The 16,735-nt window shown below is 39.6% G+C and overlaps 1 protein-coding gene across 1 annotated transcript in view; it reads right to left on the reverse strand.

Annotated features, from left to right (window-relative positions):
- The window catches only part of ZRANB3 (zinc finger RANBP2-type containing 3), a 124,610-nt gene that overhangs the window by 22,532 nt on the left and 85,343 nt on the right, over positions 1-16,735 (reverse strand). Inside the window, exons 14-18 of the mRNA XM_075933286.1 lie at positions 16,205-16,426; positions 11,928-12,019; positions 6,447-6,548; positions 3,833-3,975; positions 1,361-1,507 (exon numbers count right to left, since the gene is read on the reverse strand). Of these exons, the coding sequence (XP_075789401.1) occupies positions 1,361-1,507; positions 3,833-3,975; positions 6,447-6,548; positions 11,928-12,019; positions 16,205-16,426 (706 nt within the window). The remainder of the gene's footprint in view (positions 1-1,360; positions 1,508-3,832; positions 3,976-6,446; positions 6,549-11,927; positions 12,020-16,204; positions 16,427-16,735) is intronic.

Genomic DNA, 16,735 nt, shown 5'->3' on the forward strand with positions numbered 1-16,735 from the left:
ACAGAGCGCTGCAGGGAAACTGCTGTTGCATATCCACACTGTTAGCATGACCACCCTTGCAGCAGTGCACTTTGGGGAGCTCTCTCACAGAGCACAGATTCTTCTACCTCTGAGGCTTATGGGAAGGCAGAAGGGAGGGATCACACAGCATTCTGGGCATAGTTCCCTCTAGGATAGTGTTTCTTAAACTGTTCTGTGGCACACCAGTGTGCTGCAAGACAGTCAGAGGTGTGCCACAGAGTTCAAAATGGCCACCCTTAAAGGGGCAGATGACTTTTCTGTTTTTTGCTAACAAAAAAAATCCTTAGTGCTCCTCAAAAAAAAAAAAGTTATTTGGTGTTCCTTGGTCTTAAAGTTTAAGAAACACTGCTCAAGGAGTTTGCATGGGCATGCAGAAAAAAACTGACAGAAAACGCTAAAAAAAATTAGCAGGCTTAGAGGTCCTTTCCAGTTAGTTTTAGACAAACTCTCCCCAACATCTATAACATTTTAAATAAGTTAGGGGTGTGCGTGTCTATACAGCTCAAACTGGGATCTGAGTCTAAGCTCAAGGAGACACACCTCTCCTAAATCTGACTAAGCTAGCATGCTAAAAATAGTGTCAGCTGAGGCATCAGGAAGAACTAGCTGCCCTAAGTACTTATTCACCTGAGGTGCTCAGCATATAGGCTGGGCCACTGCTCATGCTGCTTCCCCTACCACTATTTTTAATGTGGTAGCTCAATCAGAACTAGTGTGAATATGTCACCTTGAGATGGGGCTCCCACCCACAGCTCAAAGCACAGACATACTCTGTGTCTCACATTGCCTGTTTTCAAACAGGCAGCTTCCATTGGCCAGAAACTGGGCAATGGGTTCATGCTAGGGGTAGGAACAGTGCATGGAGCCTCTCCCCCAGCAGCTGTCAAACACAAACGACCTGGCAGTCACCTTTCTGAGCAGCATGCAGGAGGTGGTGAGGCAAACAGGAGTCTCCTTGAGGCTCCCTCCTGTGTTCATGAACTAGATCTGGCAGCTTGGCAGGCTGGATCCAGCCTGCTGGTCCTATTTTACCCAGGCCTACTCTCAATTGTTTGCTGTCAGCCTCACACGCTCTCATGTAAGTTCTTGATTGTCCTGACTGTACAACTTTGTTTTTCTTTCATATTAAACAATTCATTTGTCCATTGACAAATGTGCTAACTGAATACAATAATCTAAATAATTGTAGGAAATAAGATTTAGTTTATCAGCACAAGGTAAATGCCTTCAGTCTTAAGCAATGCATCACATTAACATAAGGCCTCATATCTTACAATTTTGGGAAAAATTAATCACTTAATTGTGTCTATTTTGTCTTTATTAATATTAACAAACTTACTTTGTGGACTGGTCATCTGTTTCTCCAGCAGAAGTATGATCATTTTTCAAGTAAAATGCAGTTTCCTTTGTAACCAGGCATACACTGCCTCCGCTGCTAGCAGCTTTCCTGAGTGAGGCTACAGCAACATCATCTTTTGTCACATATCTGGAATTATTACAAGTTGTTTCAGTATTCTCTTTTCCCCCGAATTGTATTTCAGACAACTGAATACTTCTTTAGAGAACATTCAAATCTGCAGAAATAATCCCCTCCAAATATTTCTTAACTTTCTAAACCTGGCATGAGTACAGTTTGGAAAATGTATTTTATTCCTTTAGCTTTTTCACAGCAGACAATACTTATTTTGTTTTTTAAAAAGACGCCTCTTTATTCTGCTGCCAACAGGTAATAAGCTATTTTCCGTGACATGTAATTATAAAGTGTCAAGAAAACAATGCAAAGCCTATTTCAGTTGAATGAACCGTTTCAGCATGATGTGTGTGTGGTTTTTTTGTTTGTTTTGCTTGTTTTGGAAAAGACACTCTTTGGGAAAGAATATAAGAAGCTTTGGAAATCATGGAAGAGTTCTGGCAGAATTGGTTTATCTTTGAACTTACAATAAAAATGCAAAGGATATTGAGTAAGACCATCCTTATTCTTGTAAATAAAGCTCTGTTAAACTTCAATATGCTCTCTCCCTTTAGTTACTTTTAAGATATTATTATTAAATCAACCTAACTGATGGTCAGGGCCAGGTCTTAGCCAAGTATAGACTTGTGAGCCACTCAAATGGCCAGCCAAAGTAGATGCTTATGTGGTAGGGATGTATCTGTATTAACCCTATCCTGGTCACCAGAGCTGCACTAATAATCTATTCACCCAAGCAAGTCCAGTTCTCGCAGCATGGATGTTGCTTGCTTAGTGCTATTCTATTCAGGTCACTCAGTGACTTGGCACTGCCATATTCATTATCTCATGTCTGTCCCCGCAGAGCTCCCTGCCTCCCTTTGTTGGTTGGCTCCCAACTTGTAGCAACTCGAGACTGCTGCTGAATGAGTCCTGTGGGCACAGCAGACAGGACATAGGCTGCTGAAAATGGGTGAGGTCAGGCAAGTGTATGGAGATTTGGGGAGTCCTGGGCTGTTGTTACACTTCAAAGGTGGAGGCGCCCTTATCAACTATTCAATTAGCCAATTAATCTAAATTTAATATCCCTAGTTCTGATACTACAGAAATGTGCATGTGACAGCATGTATTTCAGCATGGACTAGCAATGTGAGCATGAGAGTTCGGTGGGCACGTACCACCTGTGCCACTGTATCCTCACCGAGATGAAAAGCTACAACTGGTACATTTACATGAGCTGCAAATGATCCCGCTGCTTAAAGCATAGCTGTAACCCAAGAAAGGAGGCAGAAGAGATAAATTTAGATTTAACCACTGACTGGCACCTTACATACAAGAATACTAAAAAAACCCTGGCATTTGAGGATGAAATAAATCACGACAGAGATGAGGCTGAGAAAGCATACAAGGAGATTCTGGATTATGAAATAAACATAAGTACAGGCAGTCCCCGGGTTACGTACAAGATAGGGACTGTAGGTTTGTTCTTAAGTTGAATTTATATGTAAGTCGGAACTGGTACATATTGTAGGGGAAACTCTAGCCAAACATTTCTCCAGAGCTCAGTTTTATTCTCCCACACCTCACTTCCCCCAGTCCTTTATTTTCAAGCTGAGGTGTCTGCTGAGAAAAGCCACTCTGCATCTCTCTGGTCTGCTGGGGGGAAGTAGCTAGTGTGGGGTTGCCTCACCCCGTTTATAAGTAGGGATCCGATGTAAGTCGGATCCATGTAACCCGGGGACTGCCTGTAGTCATTTATTCCTGCTTCTAAGCCTGGAGAAACAAGATGATGTACTTTGGCAGACTGAAATTCGGACTCCTGGGACCTAAAGATAATAAATGAGGGATTTGCAGGAGGAAAGACAAAAGATGAAGGCACAAATATGATTTTGTTGAAATATTAAATGAGGATAGAAGGAGATGAAAAATGGTGTCCAGTTTTCACCTAGAATGTCCGGAAAGCATTTCTTTTGTCTGGTAGTCCCTCCCCCCCAAGAAAATAACGTGATTTTCTGTTTCTCTTGGACAGAAGGCTAGTGGAGCCATTTTTCCCCTGCTGCGTCTGGCGGGGACATGAGAGAATTTAAAAGCACAGCTTTTTTTGTTGTTGTTTTGTTTTGCTTAACAAGTTTGGTTTGCCCTCCTTCTTTCCCTCCGCCTTTTTTTTTTGCTCAACCAATTCACCCCCTGCTGTATTTGGGATATTTTGTGAAGGTATCTGATAAGCCTATAAGAAAAGTTATTGCTTAATGTTCAGTTTAATATTTCAACATGATCCCCCTGAACATTAGATAAAAATCTCCCCCCCCCCCCCCCCCCCACCTTCAGTAATGAATACAAAAGAGGAAGGAATAAAAAACATACCTTTTGGTGCTGCTCAGCTTGGCCTGCTGTTTAGAAATTTCTTCTGCAGCAAGAATAGGGCTACAAAAGATGTGGCTACTTTTTCTGATAATTTTCTGCTTCATGGCTGTTAAACTACTCCATTCTCTCACAAACCTCAGAATCTGGTAAAAAGAAACTCAAGTGGTCAACAGCACAAGTATTTAAAGAAAAATCTTTAACTACACTGAAATATTTTAGATTATTATATTTAAAATTATTTTGTCAACTGGAAAAAAGTTTTCTTGCCGGGACAATCATGTTTAATGTGAGCTTCAAAGGATCTGCCGAAACATTAAGTCTTGGGATGGATCTAAACTTAAAATATTTTCCTATATAGCTATGTCAGTTAGAAGGTGCTTGGGGAAGGGAAATCACACACTTAATGTAGCTATGCTGGTAAAGCCCAATTATATATATAGACACAGATGTGCTGGAACAAAATTATTCTGCTGATTAACTTATCTTGTTTAAGGAACAGGTTTTTAACTATACTGGCAAAAGATTTTTTTTGCATCTTCACTAGTTATATTGGCAAACCCTTCTTAGTGTAGCATAAAAATATAGACAGAAAGCTCAGTTCATCCTTTCTTATTTGAGCCAAACTTCCATTGCTCTCAAAAGGAATTGTGGCTCAGAAAAAACTATTTGAACAAAGTCTGAAATCATGATCACAGATACAACCCATGTCTCACTTAAAAAAAAATCCAATGCTAAATCTGTAATGCAAATTGCCTAGTTTCAGTACTAGTGGTGAATGGCATGACTACAAATGAGTTGAAAGAGCATTTTCTACTAAACCATGAGCTGGTTAGGCTTTGTGAAAAAAATATACAGACTATTCCAGGTTTGACAGAAGCAATATAAAGGAACAAGCCCACTCTTCATACAGGCCATCATAATGATTTTCCTTTCCTCCTAACTTCCCTCCTTAATTTTATTAAGGAATGAAAATAAGTACCTATTAGGATTTCTCCCCCACTGACTTGGAGCAGTAAGGAAGGACATAATGAAATTGGACATTTCAGTGTTTCTTATGCAAAGGTCTGATCAGGGTAAAATTTTCCCTGTCCTGTGTCTGCCTGAGGTTGAATATTTGTTGTAAAGTTTCAGCGAAAGCTGTTTCTGGGAATGAAGACAGAAAAAAGTATATGTTTTGACCATATATAAATTCTTACAATCATTTTGCTGAGATGCTCTAGCATCTTCATATTTTAAGGCAGGTACTTGGAAATTTCACACTGATGTTGGGGTGTTAGGAATGTGTCTTTTCCTGCCTTACAAAAATCCACCCAAATTTCACCAAGAAATTTCAATTTGCACGTGCTCAGCAGAGGTTTGTTAGAATCTTTGAAGAATTATCTCCTGGCTTCTATCAAGTGAGCACGATCCCTCATCCTGTAATGCTTATGTGCTGACTGAATTGAACATGCTCTATGCCGAGGCTGAACATCTCTGAAATTGCTCCTCCTAGCAGCTGGGAATGCTGTAGGGTCTGAACAGAAGAATGGAGGGCAGGGAAACTCTCTCCTACACTGGTGATGCAATAGTAGTAACCTAACATGACAGCAAAGGGCGAGAAAGCACTGGCGGAAACACGGGAACTTTTTAAAGGAGGTAACAGGAACAGAGGGGCCCAAGAATAGATGGTGCTGGGAAACAGGAGCAGAAAAGAACAGGAGAAGAGTCTATAAGCACCATAAATACACTCTTCTCCAGAGCCTGAAACTGAATCCAGAATTCTTGAGTCTCAACACTCCTTCACTGGCTAGTGAATAGTTGTGAAAAGCCTTGACAAAATTAGCTTCCTACCCGTTAATTGATCCAAGTGGAGAGAATAGCTTTATCCTGCTACCAGGTAATCAGCTCAATTGGTTGAGATCTGTTCAGTATATTTAAAGGTCCCAGCCTTGTCATAATCCATGAGGGAATCAATAGGATTCCACATGATAGAATTTACTTTAAATTTGCTTTTCTAAGAAGATAGGAAATTGCTTTTAAAAAAACCCCTATCTTAAAAATTAAGTTTCCAATGTTACAAGGCTACCTTAAATTCTGAGAACTTGACTTAGAACCTAAGAGTCCTAATGCTGTATTTTGGATGTAATCTTCATTATAGGGACAAAATTCCTGGACCTTACAAGTTTCAGCATGTCATGCTCTACACTGATCTGAAGAGACGAGGGTGGCCACAGAGAACACTGAGAACTCCGCGGCCTACACGTATAACAAGTGTGACGCAGTCAAGCCTATTTTCTCTACTCTCAGTATGCAACGCTTAAAACATGACCTTTATATTATGTGATTTTAATAACTTCTGAACATCACTTATTAATTCTGTAAAGGAGAAAATAATTGATGTGATGATGATTCTATCTACAGAAATGGTAACAGGAGGTGTGATAATCTGCCAAGTAACAGAATGCACATTTATCATTCACATCAACATTTATAAAATCTGGCTGCATTGAGAAAATGTTACCAGAAACTGAAACCTGAGGCAGGGTAACAAAATATTCTCCATTTATAAAAACTAAAGAGATCCAAATTAAACATTACATTATTTCCATAGTAAAATTTGAAATATTGTTCTTACCAATGAACGATTTTGCTTCTGTTGAAAACTCTCTGGTAAATCCTCCCAATTATCCAATTTTATATCCAATGGAATAAAATTACAATTCAGTGACTTTCCATCCTGGAGACAGAATACAGACAATTTTGATAAATCCATTGAATTCTGAAAGAATCCAAATCCTTTATTTTTGTTTATAGTTGTAATTAGCACAATATAGAAGTAGTACTGATTTTTTTCCCACGTGGCTACTTAAGCAACCTAGTTTCCTAATATTAGAAGAAATTCAGGTTATTTGCACAGTGAATATAAAAGCACAGCAAGATTGTCAATTCAGGAAATCTGATTCATAGTAGTATACTGCAACAAGAGGACTGGAATTTTACCTCTAAAGACATTTGCATAATCTACACACACACATATAAAATCTATGAATAGATCTGAAGCACCAACTTCACTACATTAGATCTACTAGCGAGTTAACAACTCAACTGTATTGCATAGCACAGGGGATGACTGTAAAACTGTTCCTTCACAGTGGAGAAAATGACTTTCACTTTAAATCAGGTGTCAGGAAATGCTATGGTGAAGCATGCTCAGTGTCTCCTCTATGCTCTGAGCAAATTCTCTCTCAGCTAATTGTCAACAATTGAACCATCATATAGAGTCCATGCAGGCTAAAGTGTTGTTCATGAAAGACTGATCAGAAAAAGAGCTCATTTGGGGAAAAATGAAGCCAGACCTCTATGATATATATCAGTACATAGGAGAGACTCCCTCTCCAGATATAGTTTTGGCTTAGAAGATACACTAATCTGGGGACCAGCAGGATATGAGCTCTGATTTTACCTCTTTTATTGATTGTTTATGTTCTGTGTACTGCCAAATGAGTAAGATCTCATACCATTTGCTCTAGGAGGCAAACATAATCACCTTAATTTTACAAACAAAACTAAGAGCTTCCCTTCCACAAGCTTGTTTCTGGCAGAACTGATAGCAGAACCCAGATCTTGAATATGAACGATCCATGGGCCAAGTATGTGTCTTAGTGGCAGCTCCACACAGAGTCAAACACTTATTTCTACAGCTTAAGCAGTACAGGTTTACTTTGAGGCTGTAAAGGTATGAATACATTTGTTTTTCCCGTTCATTTAAACAAGTGGTTTATTTAATTTATAGAGTAGAAAACTTTCATTTAGGATGAGATCTACAACAGAATCCAGGTGTTCCACATTGTAGTTGCTACTGAACCACAACAGTTGGTTCGAAAATTAATAGTTATGAAATAGTCCATTAGACCAAAAATGGCTCCTTTCCAAAAGCAGAGGAGAAATAAAATGAAACATTGACAGTAACTGCTCAAATGACAATTGAAAATAAGTTTACCAATTTTTTTTTTTTTTTTTTTAACTCCCACCTGATTTGGATACCAATGGGAGTTTTCTTGAATTTGCTCTATTCAGAACATTACACAGATGGCAACAGTTGCTTAACTGTTCTGAAACTTAGGAGACGTTTTGGTTGAAATAATGGATAGTCATAATTTTTATTGATATGTCGAATGTTTACCAATGGACAGTGGTGGATACTCCAACACTACAATGTTTAAATCAATACTGGATGTTTTTCTAAAAAGGTATAGTTTTATGCTGGTATTATTTTGGGGAAGTTCTATAGCCTGTGTAATACAAGAGGTCAGACCACATGATCACAATGATCTGTTTGGGTCCTGGAATCTATGAATGTTTTGCCAATAAATTTGTATTACCCTTTTGAACATTTTCAAGAATACTTCTGACTACAACTCTGATCCAACATTTACTGGTATACAATAGCAACTAATATTTTATCTAAGTGAAAGATGGCTGTTATTGAAAACCATTTAGAATCATAGAACCACAGAGCTGGAAGAGACCTCAGGAGGTCATCAAGTCCAGCCCCCAGCCTAAGGCACGACCAATCCCAATTAAATCAATCCAGCCAGAGCTTTGTCAAGCCGAGACTTAAACACCTCTAGGGATGGAGACTCCACTACTTCCCTAGGTAACCCATTCTGGTACTTCACCACCCTCCTAGTGAAATAGTTTTTCCTAATATCCAACCTGGACCTCTCACACCACAGCTTGAGACCATTGTTCCTTGTTCTGACATCCATTACTACTGTGAACAGCCTCTGTCCAAGCCTGTTTGGAACCTCCCTTAAGGAAGTTGAAGGCTGCTATCAAATCCCCCCTCACTCTTGTCTTCTGCAGATTAAATAGACCCAACTCCCTCAGCCTCTCCTCGTAAGTCATATGCTCCAGCCCCTAATCATTTTGGTAGCCCTCCGCTGGACCCTCTCCAATGCATCCTCATTCCTCCTGTAATTGGGGGCCCAGAACTGGACACAATACTCCAGATGTGGTCTCACCAGAGCCGAATAAAGAGGATGAATCACATCTCTGGATCTACTGGCAATGCTCCTCGTAGTGCAACCTAATATGTCATTAGCCTTCATTGTTACAAGGGCACACTGTTGACTCATATCCAGCTTCTCATCCACTGTAACCCCCAGGCCCTTTTCTGCAGAACTGCTACTTAGCCAGTCGGTCCCCAGCCTGTAACAATACTTGGGATTCTTCTGTCCCAAGTGCAGGACTCTACACTTGTGCTTGTTGAACCTCATCAGATTTCTTGTGGCCCAATCCTCCAATTTGTCTAAGTCACTCTGGACTCTATCCCTGCCCCCCAATGTATCTACCTCTCCCCCTAGCTTAGCGTCATCCGCAAACTTGCTGAGGGTGCAATCCATCCCCTCATCCAGGTCATTAATAAAGATGTTGAACAAAACCAGTCCCAGAACTGAACCTTGGGCATTCCGCTAGAAACCGACTGCCATCCTGACATCGAGCTGTTGATCAATACCTGCTGGGCTGGACCTTTCAGACAGCTTTTTGATTTAGAAACCAAATCAGAGTCACACAAACATGTAATTTTAAATTGTACATATTTCCAAAATCAATGAAAAAGTAATAGAAAATAGTTTTCTTCTAGTTTTCATCAAGGAAGATGGCTTAGTCATATAAGTAAACACAAATTTCAAGTCCAACTAGGGATTTCTATTTTTCACCCTGGTAGAGTTTGGTGCAAGACTATGATGTGGTTCCTGACCATTGGTGAAAACTGTTTTTGGTAAAACAATTCTCAAACAGCACATGGTGGCATATTCAAAAGTTACCAGATAGCACTTTAGCAGAAGATATCAGTGTTTCTGAAAGTGTGCCATGAAATCACTTTGAGAAACACATTAACTGGCTGCCCTGGTTTGTTTATTTACTGGTGCCGCAGCCACGGAGCCTCGCGGCTCCCATTGGCTCCATTTTGTCCTTTGCAGCCAAGGGGAGCTGCGGGAAGCAATGTGTTTCTCAAAGTGATTTCACAGCACACATTAAGAAACACTGATCTAGATTATATAGAACCATTTTCAAGATCCTGATACAGAGTCTATTTATATCAATGAGAAAGACTCCCTTTACAGAAAGAAGGCCCTGTAAAAGCATTCTTCAACTCACATTAGCAGTAATTATATGGGCAAGATTTTTACAAAATAAGAGAAAAAGTTTGCCATTCTATTAACTTGTAATGAAATCCTATTTTACAGTGAAGAAACCTTATAGACCACTAACATTTTTACTTCAACAGATGATACAATGTATCAGCCTTCAAAAATATATCTATTGAGAAAAAAAATGTTATCTGTAAGCTAAGAGCATAAAGTTCATGTTTAGTGAACTATTATGACATGATGGATAAGAACTAGAAGACAAATAGCCTAATTTTTCTACCGCTCAGTTAATTAAAAAATTACTTTAGACCTTAATCCATCCCATAATTTCAGCACACTGGGCTACCCACATTCTCCATACTTGCTTATCAGCTGCCACGTGACATAAGTCTTCCCATTTCATATTAAATTCTTCTATGTTGTTAATAATCATATACTTCCAAGTCATCCTAGGTCTACTCCTCTTTCTTGGTGAATCTTCTGGCTTCCTATAGAGAGCCATAATCAGTACTGTTCCTCATAGCTCACTCCTAATATTCTCCACAAGCAACTATGATGAAATGTATCTAACTTCTAAGCATCTGTTTTGTAAAGTTGCCAGGTTTCACTGCTGTAGCTTGCCATGGTTACAATGACAGCTAAGTAGATGCTTAATTTTGTATGCAAGGACATGGTATTAAGTTTTCAAATGTTCCTAAGTTTACCAGAAGCTGTGTTCACTTTGCCGATTCTTATCCTTATTTCCTCAGAGCGTGTACCATCTTGGCTTACTGTGCTTCCAAGATATATGAATCAACCCACCCTTTCTAGACATTCATCGTGAGTTTGATGTTTAAATCCATATCTCCAATTACTATGTTTATACATTTCTTTACATTGAATTGCAGTTTTGCCTTCTTCATTTGTGCATCCTTGAAGTCCTTCAGCATTTTCATGTACAGGTTGGACCTTCCTGGTCTGGCACCCTCAGGACCTGACTGGTCCTGAAAGAGGGAAATTGTCCCCAGCCCTGGCCCCATCCCACATTGCCTCAGCCTGTCCCAGCCTGCTGTGGCCCCACTACCATCAGTGCCGCTGGGCTGAAAAAGCCCAGCATGGCTCTCAGCTGCTGGCCCTTCTGCCTCTAGGTTCCTGAACCCAGGACTCTGATCCAGGAATATCCATGATCCTGCTGGATCAGAGTCCCAATTTAGGGAAGTGCAATATGTAGAAGACTGTTCTTACATCACTGCAGACTATAATCAATGAGGAGCAAGTACAAGAATGGAAACCTGATGCACCCTTGCCTTAATTTCAAATGGCTTACTTAATCTGCTATTAATTTTAATAGAACATTTGGAGTTAGTGTAAAATGCCTTCATTATGTTGATAAGTTTAATTAGAATTCCATACTGCTCAGCAGTTTTCCACATTGTATCCATGTTTACACGTTTTATGCTTTTTGAAAGTCTATGAAATTAATAAAGAGAGTTCCTTAAAATTCACTGGCATTTTCAAATAATCCTTCTTAAAGTGAAAATCGCATCTGTGCATGAACAACCTCACCTAAAACCAGATTGTTCTTCACGAAGAATGGTTGTGATGGACCCACCCCCATACTTTATGTAGTTCTCTTGGAGCTTTTTTATGTCAATGGCTTGGGCCAGTCAAGCTTTCTTTACAGCTTTTTATGTTTTTATCTAATGCTTGCCTTCAGTAAATAATGGTCACTACCTATGTCTGCTCCTCTAAAAACCTCTAGCATCTATCACAGATGTTTCTAATCTTTTACTGATACATATATAGTCTATTTCATTCTGTATTCAACCATCTGGTGCTACCCAGGCCTTATGAAGTGAGAAAATTAAAATATCAATACATATGTTGAAAATCTTTTATTATTACAAAGTAAAATGTTTTCCTATAATAAAGCATACCAGTATGTGAAACCTTTATAGATTGAGCATTGTGATGCTTACCGTTGTATAGAGATGAATTCTATCGGTATTCCTGCTTGCACAGAACTTCAACTCAACATACACTGGAAAAGTATCTGAGTTATCTTCAATTCCTATAAAAATAGTAAAAGTTTTTTTTTCAAAATACATCTATTTTCATTACTTGGAACAAAAAGGAAATAAAAGCACATCAGTAACAGAAACAGGTTAACCTGATCTAGAAGTCATGAGAGCCACATAAAAGTATTTTATATTTAGTGTGGTACTTAGAATTAAAACTTAGATAGGGTTCTAGCAAATTAAGCACTATCTTGCTAATACACTTATATCTAATGATGTCTCTAATGGTATAATATACTAGTTATTACTTCTGTTGTGCAGCAGTTTGGTCTGTTCTAGCATGTGACACCTTTCTATCCTTAGGTTGTAAGGGTACAGGGGGCATGTTCTTCTATGTGTTTATATCAGACCTATCTCAAGAGGACCTTGACTCCGATTACAGCAACTGAATGCTATTTGTGTATCAATAGTAATTCATTACAAGACTGTATTTAAAGCAGGGCTAGATTAACATTTTTGTAGGCCCAGTGCTAAACATATTTGTGGGCCTAAAAGTGTCATTATTGGCCCATTCAGACATGGGCCCACTGTGTCAGTGTTGCAATATACAGTAGACTTCCGATAATCCGGCACCTTTTGGACGTAGGTGGTACCGGATTATCAGATTTGACGGAGAATCGGGAGGTCCAGTACAGCTACATGGCTTAACAGGTGGCCAGGACACAATCTCCGTCCCTCTCCCGTCTCCTCTGTGTTGTAACCTGATCCTCCTCCTCCCCTTTCCCCTTTGCTGAAGCAAAACACTCTTCTCCATACTGTAACACAATCCCACTCCCCCTGCCGCCCCATGCTTATGCTCCGTCTGGTTACAGCCAGCACGTATACCGAGCGGTGGCTTTTTAATCAGCTAGTCAGGAGTGCTTGGCATTTTGATGCCAGAGTATCGAGAGTGCCGAACAGTTGGATGCCGGACTATCGGAGTTTTACTGTACCTGGTTCTGAGTCTCAAGCATTTTTCACTTTGATTACATACCTCTGCAAGACTGTATGTACTGCTCTATGGAGCTTCTTCAGCCTCCAGTTTTCCTCACTGATCTGTACACCTATGTGGGTTTACCAGTGTCTACAGTGACCAGAAATGTCAGTGATCAAGGGAGAGAACCCACAGATTTATCTCCTTCCTTATCTAGACACTCTATAGCTATGTTTCCAGGACCACCTTATTTCACCAGTCACTTGTATATGGTCCTGGTCTCAACTCAAAGTTCCACAGCCAGCAGCTATGCTGATCAGTTCTGACAAATCCCTTCCCCAGCATCCAATAAAGTGGAACAATTTTCAGTTTGTGTGACTGAAAGATACCTAGATCCTTATTCTAAAACTGTCCCACAAACAAACAGCTGTTAGTGGCAGCTGAAAATAACAACTCTCGTCCCAGTTTTCACTGGGAAGATGCCAGCATTTGTTGGTCAACTATATCCTACTTTTTCTAAAATAAGTTACAGAGGATCAGTATTTGATTTTGGAGAAATGATGTAACAACAACCCACATTAAACTTGAGCGCTCTTGTTCAAATCTGGAAGGTGGGTGCTAGATTTCCTTCTGCATATTAGATAAATCTGGGGGAAAAAAGCCCATTTCTGCTTCCACAGCTGCGGAAATACAGTCAAATTCTTCTGTGTGCCTGGCATTGTATCTAAAGCCATCTAAGTCCTCTAATAGAGACTTTCTTCCCTTACATATATTAACCTCTTCTGGTGGGGTCCACGTATCTCCCTGGATAGGCTTCAGGCTGGATGTGCAATGTCCACTCAGTACATCCAATTCCTTTTTCAGGGGCAGTATGCCAAAGCCACTAGTACCCCATATTCTGTCTGGGCAAGGCTTCTGAGGATGAGAACTGGGCTAAAGTTGTCTATTACCCTGTGCACACATTTTCCACTAACAGAACCAGCCCCTTCTTGCAGTCAACTCTCCATTCACAGCATGACTCACAGGTTCTCCCACTCACTCTTCCTCCCTTTCCTGTTAGCTGCCAATGGAATGCTGGGAAATACACTCCTTTCCCTGCTCCAGGGTCAGCTTTTTAGGATACCTTGGGCTCCCCATTGTCAAATGGGGTCCTTCTGATCTGGGGCCTGGAGCCATGGAACAATGTCCCTATGGTAAAGTCTGTACATTTCAAGTAGTCCAGGGAAGACAGTAGTAGGGTTGGTGAAAATCCATACCTTAATTGCTCACTCTTGGGCTCTTTAGGGAGCAGCCTGGCTTCTTTGCCATCGGCTACAGAGTGGCACTACTGGGGAAGGGGGAGCAATCAACAGGAAGACTACCTGATTCACTATGGGAGTGACACAGTCTGGGCAGTGGATGTGAGGATTGCCTGATGCTGCTTGTGCAGAGAGGGGAAAAAAAATCACACAGTGACCTGGCCAGATGGGCAAGTCAGGTTGCAGTCACACTATGACTCCGTGAATAGGAGAGCTGTGCAGTGGAAGATCAGAAATGGGGTAGAGACTGTCCAGTTTGTCGAATATACATGACAGTGGGGACACTACATCATAATCATCCAGGATCCCACCCCTGCAATCAGCCCTGGTGCCAACACTGTACACACGTCTACACAAGTGATTTCATCACTGGACCCAACCACATCAAACACCACATCAGAGGCTCATTTAACTGCACATCCACTAATGTGATCTCTGCCATCAAATGCCAGCAATGCCCCACTGCCACGTATATTGGCCAAACTGGACAGTCTCTACGGGAAAGAATTAATGGACACAAATCAGATATCTGAAAAGGCAACACACAGAAATCTGCTGGAGAACACTTTAACCTGCTCGGCCACTCATTAATTGATGTCCAAGTCACAGTATTGTTTCAGGCCAATTCCACAAGCCAAATACACAGGGAAGGGCTGGAACTTAACTTCATATACAAGTTTGATTCTTATCAGAGAGGAATGAATAAAGATATCTGCTGGCTCGCACACTACTTTCCACATCTTAATGACTCAGCCAACCAACCAACCAATGGGTGCTTATAGAGATGCAAATTGCTTTTATCAGCTTCGTGTAACCTGAACAATCGAATCCACATTTTTTCCTCTTCTCCTCTGCCACCGTCCCTTATTTATTCTTGGATTTGAGCTTCTAATACTCCAGTCATCTGAAGAAGTGGGTTGTACCCAAGAAACCTCATGATACTATCTACAAGTTTTGTTAGTCTTTAAACTGAATAAGGATAAGGTTCTGTCATGGTGGTCATTTTCATGGAACCTGTGAATTTTGTCATTTATTTCAACTACTAGACTGTGCAAAGTCACCACCGCCAAGTATCAATGAATTTTTGCCATTTATATGTACCTTGCTGAGGAGCATTAAGAGTCTGCTAGTTTGCTTTAATCTAATCCTATTTCAAAGGCAACAAAATCAAAGCAAACTAACAAAATATTAATATGTGGCAGCAAGGTTTTCTGTGACTATAATGTGAAATCATGCATTTTTTCCCCATGGCTTTGCCATACATGATATATAGTTTTACAGTGACAAAAACTGTTTCCGTAAGAACGAACATGAACAGCAGGCATTCTGCATATCACACAGCTTCTGTATCTAACTGCCGAGTAACCGCTCAGTATGACCGCAGAAACCTACAAGCCAATCAAGAACAATGATGCATACTTCAAAAATTCACTGCATCCTGCTACTACAAATAAATAAATGAAGTAAAAAAAAACCCATAGAAAAGATGGGCAGGAGAAAATTAAAGGAAAAATAAGAGAAATGAAAAAGACGTTTATATTTTTATCCTGATGTGTGTTTCTGATTTATGTGGTGTATAAGAACTACAGACTAGTATCTGCAGCCACAAAGTTCAATAAAATAACAACACTGTACATGGACTAAGCGTTTGCTAACTGGCAGCTGCTCATAGGTTTTACTTGTCTCATAACCCAAAATCAAACTGTAAACAATACTTTGTATATCTGTGGTTCTGCCACAGTTGGATGACAATACTTGGTTTAACCCACCTGACAAATCATGTGGCTGTACTACAGTGAAAATCAGAAATCTAGTCATCATTCTGCATACATCAGCTTTTCTATTTCAAATATACAGTTTCCAAAACTTTGCTAAAAATGATTCTATATCCCAGTGTTTATGTTTAACGTAATTCTGCATAACAGTTATGGTAGGTTTGCTCTGCTAGGAATCCTATTTTTCTTTACCTTCTTTAAGCTTTTGCACACATTCTTCAGGTTCATTTTCAACAACATTTGCTATTTCTCCAGTGCTCTCATCAGATGGTTCAGTCGATGTTTGTGCTAAGTCTTCTCTCTCATGGTCTGCATTGCATATTGCTATATCTTTGATATTTTTAGAGTCCTGTGATGCATTGTCTCCTTCACTCAGCATAGGAGGATCATTTATTTGATTTGTATTCTTTTTATCTATAGTTAAACATAGCAAAGTGATCATTTTTACTTTATTTCTATAAAAATATGTAAGTAAATAATCATTAGGTAGTAATCATTAGGTAGTAATATTAATTTTATATTTGATATATAAAGTATCATAAAATGTATTTTGGTTGTAATAATCCAGCAGTTAGTTCTGAACAATAGCTGTGCCATAAAAGAAATTAGATTTAGATTGGCTACAATAACAAATAATTGTAAACTATTAAACACCTGAAGTTTGTAATGTTTAAGTTTAAACATCAATATTACAAATAATTTAATCTGCATGAAGTTGAAAAT

The sequence above is a fragment of the Pelodiscus sinensis genome, chromosome 7 (assembly GCF_049634645.1).
Source record: "Pelodiscus sinensis isolate JC-2024 chromosome 7, ASM4963464v1, whole genome shotgun sequence".
Lineage (NCBI taxonomy): Eukaryota > Metazoa > Chordata > Testudines > Trionychidae > Pelodiscus > Pelodiscus sinensis.